This window comes from Benincasa hispida, chromosome 6 (assembly GCF_009727055.1).
Source record: "Benincasa hispida cultivar B227 chromosome 6, ASM972705v1, whole genome shotgun sequence".
Lineage (NCBI taxonomy): Eukaryota > Viridiplantae > Streptophyta > Magnoliopsida > Cucurbitales > Cucurbitaceae > Benincasa > Benincasa hispida.
This window is the reverse complement of record NC_052354.1, coordinates 25,032,112-25,037,741: the sequence shown is the minus strand read 5'-3', so window position 1 is coordinate 25,037,741 and position 5,630 is coordinate 25,032,112. Positions and strand designations below refer to the sequence as shown.

General features: G+C 34.1%; 1 protein-coding gene across 2 annotated transcripts; it reads right to left on the bottom strand.

Annotated features, from left to right (window-relative positions):
• Positions 1–2,932: 2,932 nt before the first annotated feature.
• Positions 2,933–5,304, bottom strand: LOC120080002 (pentatricopeptide repeat-containing protein At3g02650, mitochondrial). 2 transcript variants are annotated; one of them, XM_039034513.1, is made up of 2 exons: positions 5,147–5,304; positions 2,933–5,053 (listed from the first exon to the last, which is right to left on the bottom strand). In XM_039034513.1, the coding sequence occupies exon 2, from the start codon at positions 4,972–4,974 to the stop codon at positions 3,217–3,219; it is 1,758 nt and encodes a 585-aa protein (XP_038890441.1). In that variant the 5' UTR covers positions 4,975–5,053; positions 5,147–5,304; the 3' UTR covers positions 2,933–3,216. The 2 variants fall into 2 exon arrangements, with proteins under 2 accessions (XP_038890441.1, XP_038890442.1); XM_039034514.1 differs by having other exon boundaries at positions 2,933–4,745; positions 4,817–5,265.
• Between the last annotated feature and the right edge of the window lie 326 nt (positions 5,305–5,630).

Sequence of the window (5,630 nt, the reverse complement as noted above, 5' to 3'; positions counted from 1 at the left end):
GATTTATTGTTCATTAGAGGGATCAATGGTACTGAAAAAGTTAGATATAACTACAGGGGCAAAATTGTAATTTTGGCCCAGCTGTACTTACGAGCAATTTGTGAAGGGTCATTGTACTGTTGACTGGTTATATCCACTGAATACAAAAATATATCTGTAGTGTGAAGAGTGCAGCTGTCGATCTTTAGTGGAGTGCCCGACAGTTAACAGATGGTGATAATTTAATAAAGGAGTTTAATTAAATGTTCACATACCGTTAGAGCTTCAAGCTACAAGTCCATGAGGTCCCCTGTAGCTCAACGAAAATTAATGAGAATCAATTTTGGATTAATTTGAATTGTTTAAATTAATTGAGAGATTTAATTATATGTGATATAATTAATTTAATTTAATTATATATGATAATCACTATAATGTATTTGATACTAATGGGTTGTATGTCTTAAAACTCGTAGTTTTTAAAGTTAAACATATTCTATTATCAATAAAGATATTATTCAATATTTCTTCAATAAAGTTGTTATTGAATCTATAAATTTCATTTGTAAAGATTAAATCTAATAAACTAAGATCCATGGCTATTATATGAATACTTGAACTTTATTTAGAGACATAAAGATGGATCAAGTTCGAGTAAATAGCCAAAACGGTCTATAGTATACAAATAAGGATTGGGTGCCTTATTCTAGTAACATTATTGGATGCAACCCTCTGTATTTGTTACAATTTGTTGTAAAGGTGCTACAAACGAAGTGATCCTGATTCGTTCATGTATTAACATGAGGAGTGGAAGCGTCCTATGTAATGAGTTTGCGTAAGATCGAACCCAGAAATAAGTCACTCTTACTTGTTGTTTACTGTTTAAGACTGACTATTTCACTTAGATGACCTAGGTAACTCGATTTTAATCTTGAGCTAACTATGGACTCCTGTTTATTCGAGATTATTTTTAGATTTGCATAAGTAAGGGTTGGCTCAACAGCGCCGGCTCAATAAGTCTCCCATTTTAGGGATAAGATCAGGTAGATAGCTGAGGACATAGGGTGCAAGATAGAATTCACGCCTACCCGATTGAGGGATAGGAGAAAGGTTGTTCTCTTAAGTACTGAATCTAGATCTTGAACAAGGGGTCCTACCCTTTTACTGACCTGAGAGGGATCCGATATGGTGATTGGATCACAAATCAATTGTTCATTAGAGAATCAGTGGAACTTAAGGAGTAAGACGTAATTTCGGGGTAAAACAACATATTAACCCAACCGTTATTGTGAACAACCTGTGAAGTGTCGACTTACTCATTATGGTTAAATCAAGTGGACACAGATATATCTACAGTGAGGAGAGTGCATAAAGAGTTTTAGGCAATTAATCTTAAATCGTTGGAGCTCATGATCTGTTGGTCCATAAGATATCTTTACTAGCTTGTAAAACATGAACACCTTGAATAAATTGAGTGAATTTGAAATGATATCAATTTGAAATTGTTCAAATTGAATTTTAATTTGAAAATGTTCAAATTGAAATTTGATTTTTGAATAAGTTCAAATTCGAAATAAGATTTGTATAATTATATTTGATATAACTAACGTTTAATTTATTGAAATTAAACGAAATTGAAGAGTTTATAATATTTAAATATTGATTTAAATATTAATTACATGAATAGGATTCATGTTTAAAATTAGATGTGTGATTAATTTAATGTTTGATATTAAATAATTATTCTATTTAATTTAATATATTTAATTAAAAATCAAATCAATTTCCAATTTCAATTCAATTCGAGAAATTGGATTTTGAAATTTTGAAATTGATTAATTGTGAATTAATCAAATTGATTTTTAATTAATTTGAGAATTAATTAAAAGATGAAAATTAAGAATTTGAAAAATATTAAAATTGGAAATTGGACGTTAGTGGAAACATTTTTCTACTAACATGAATTTATGCAGATAGGCTAGTTCATCACCTCCAAACCTACTTTTCCTTCACAAATTCACTCAAATTTGGAGTTCCACCACTCAAATTCAAGACTGAAAATAGTAAAGAAGATCTCTTAGTGGTTCACGAATCAAAACTAAAATCACGTGAAAAGCAACCTAGATTTAGAGGAATTGAACAAATGTATGTTACTTAAAACCCACCTCTAGAAAATATGTTTTAGCATGGTTTTAGAACTCAAATTAAATGTAATTAAAATGCTTATTGATTCTGTTTGTTTCCGTTGAACGTTTGTTTATCCTATCAGATACATTATAATATAAAACTTATTTGAGAGAAAATAAATATTTGAATATGATTTAAATATAAATTATATGAATTTGGTTCATATAATTAAATTTAATATAAATAAAATTTATATATATTAAATGTCATTGATAAGAGAAAGAAAACTATAAATTATATCGTTGAATTTTAATTTTTTAAATTAATGGAGGGAAATAACTGACATTCCCCATTCTCTCAAATTAATAGGGGATTAGGCTTCTTGTTTTTTTGACACAGAGAAGCATTTGACACAACAGAAAAGAGTTATGAGAAAAAAAAAGATCCCCTCTCCTCCTCTCTCAATAATCTCAATCCTTTCCCCCTACAAAATCCACAAGCCCACACAGAAGTAACACACCACCAACTTTTGGTGGTGACCATTAGAATTTTGAATACGTTGTGATTCGTGATCAATTCTGGAGAAAAGGAATCATACGTGAAGATCGGATCTTCAAGGGTGAATCCTATTTTTCTCTCTTCTCAATTTCTTTTTCTCTTTTTCATATTAGCATGCAGTAAAACTTCAATTAAATGCATAATTCTTCTAATTATTTTCTGTAAGATCCATATTCTGTAAAAATTAGGATTTGGGATCGATCCCCACTTCTACTTAGGACCTTCATTGGTCCTTCATTTGCAAGAATAGCAAAAAGGTATTCTCAAATTTACAAATATAGCAATGATTTCTCAAAATTTGCAAATATAGCAAAAAGAAAACATTGAAGCGGAATTAGAATTAGCTTCAAACTCAAGAAACTATCTTGTGTCTAAGAGAGAATTACGGGGTGTTGGGTTTTTCTTCTGAAACAAAATTTCGTTGACATAACAAGAAATAGGATAGAACAAGACAATAAACATTATTAGCAACATCCAATGTCACCCAACAAAAAACAAGTATAACTCACGAGTGAGAGAGACTAGAAGAGGCTTCCTTCCATTCAGTTGCGCCTAAGCTGCAATGCTCAATTCTTCAGTCGGCAATTCTTCCTCTTCCAGTTCCCGGACTGCTCGTATAAGACCCCTTGTAATACCGTTCAGATGCAAATCATTTGCCTTCATTTCTTCAAACAATCTCTCTGCTGTTCTCCAATCTAAAGCCTTCAAGCAAAGAGATTGGATCAACTTGTTGTACTCGTCTGCATTTGGTTGCACTCCAAAGTCTTTCATCTCACTCAGTAATTTCAATGCCGAGTCGTACTCTTCAAGTTTGCAGTGACTACGGATGAGGGTGTGGTAGGTTACTGGACACAACTTAGTGTGTTTCTTCTTTGCCTCATCCAAGACTTTGTACGCCTCTTTCATTTGACCACCATTTGCATAACCGCTAATAACGACAGTGTAACTATAAACATCTGGCTTTAATCCTCTACTCTCCATCAGTTTTATCAGTTCCATTGCCTCCCCTAAATCACCAGCTTTGGAATATCCATTAATGACAACATTGAAAGCTGCATTTCCTGGAGGTGGTCCTTCAGCAATCATCTTTAGAAGCAAAGTTTTAGCTTTGCTGGTATTTTTGATCCTGCACAAACTACGGATGACCACCATGTATGGCTTAATGGCACGCTTCCGTTCCCCTGTTGAGAAATCGTTCAACATTTCCAGAGCCAATTCGACAGTTTCATCATCCCGACAAAGAGAACTAATCAAGAAATTCATAGAAAACTGAGGTAGGTCCAGACGCTTTTCCTTTGCCAGTAAATAAACTGAATGGGCGTCTTTTGCCTTCTTTCCTTTGCAAAACCATGATATGATCTTACCAACTCTATTACTTTCAGGCATGCTTCCAGCATCAAGCATTTTCTCGCAAACCGGCCAAGCCCAATCGTAAGAAGAGCGCCTGCAAAGAGCTTCAATCGTAAAATAGTAAGATTCAGCATTAGGAACACAGCCCAAAACCTCAAAACTGTCGAGCACTTCCAAAGCAGCTTTTCCTTTTCCCAACTTTGAAAAAAATGCTATCAACTGATTAAGAATGTCAGCATTCAGCAAACCACTCTGCTTTCCACCAATTTCTTTAATTAATTCCCACAAAGAATAAGCGTCTCTTTGCCGTAGATCACCACAAACTAAGCGAACAAGAACATCTACAACAGGAGTAGTTACTTTGAACTCAGGATGACTATTCACAGCCCAGCGGAAAAACCGAATCAAATTCTCACCCAAAATATGTGGGGTTTCAAACACCTTGAGGACAAAATCCTCATGAAGAGTCAATCTCATTTCATCAAGACTTGATTCAAAAGACCCATCAGTAGTACTCTGAAGTAGAGACAACACACTTTCTAACTGCTCCACATTGACCTCATAAATCTCCACTTCCTCCCCAATCCCATCAGAAACTACAACATTCTCCACCAAGAGATCACTATTTCCCTCAACAACCACAGACTCCCCATCAAACTCACGAACTTCCTCATTAGCTACACAGCTTTCAATCTGCGCATCACCACTTTCACCAAAGTTCACCGATTCCGCTGAAATCGATTCAAAATCCTCTATCGATGGCCCAGAATCTGAAGAATATGAATAATGTTGAGAAAAATACCTAGGGGTTCTGAAGAAACAGGAGCCAGGAACCACAACCGATGTGATCGACTGTTGCAAATGAGCCACAGAGTCGGATAAGGGCACATCTGACGATCGGGTTAAGCTCCGAGAAGCTCTAAATAGAGAAGCTCTCACTGCCACAAGCGACCTCCACATTCTGTAATGGCAGTCGCGATTTTTTAAAACGCAAGTCACTTCTCAATCGAGTTCACCACTATTTTCATCAGGAACTTCACTGTCGATCAAAGCAACGAATTCAGAAACAAATTTCGATCGAACTACAAGAAAGAATCGAAAGAAAAACAAACAAAAATGGAGGCGATTCAACCTTGAAAACTTGAAATGAAAAATGGAAATATGGAGAGCGATTCGGAGGTTTAGGGTGAGGCGGCTAACGGAGATGACAAAATAACAAGGGTTTTGATCCAAAAATATGCCTCTTTCTCACTCTCCATAATGGAATTTCCTTTAACTAACCTTTTTTTTTTTCCTCTCAAAAACTTAAAAGAAAAATGTTTTGGAATGGTGGTAGCTTTTTAAAATTTTTTTACATATTACAATGTGCTATTATCAAAATGAGAGTAGTGTTGTAAATTTGAAGAGCACAACGGAATATGATAATAGTAAAATATAATATAATAATAAAATAAATAAAACATAATATATAAATAAATAAAATAAAATAAACAAGAAGAATATAACATATTTACTCCCCTCGTGAAAACATCACTTAAGATTTATGAGTCGCCGTATTCCAATGTTGTACACCAATTTTTCAAAAGTTGCGGTTGGTAAAGTCTTTGTAAATAAGT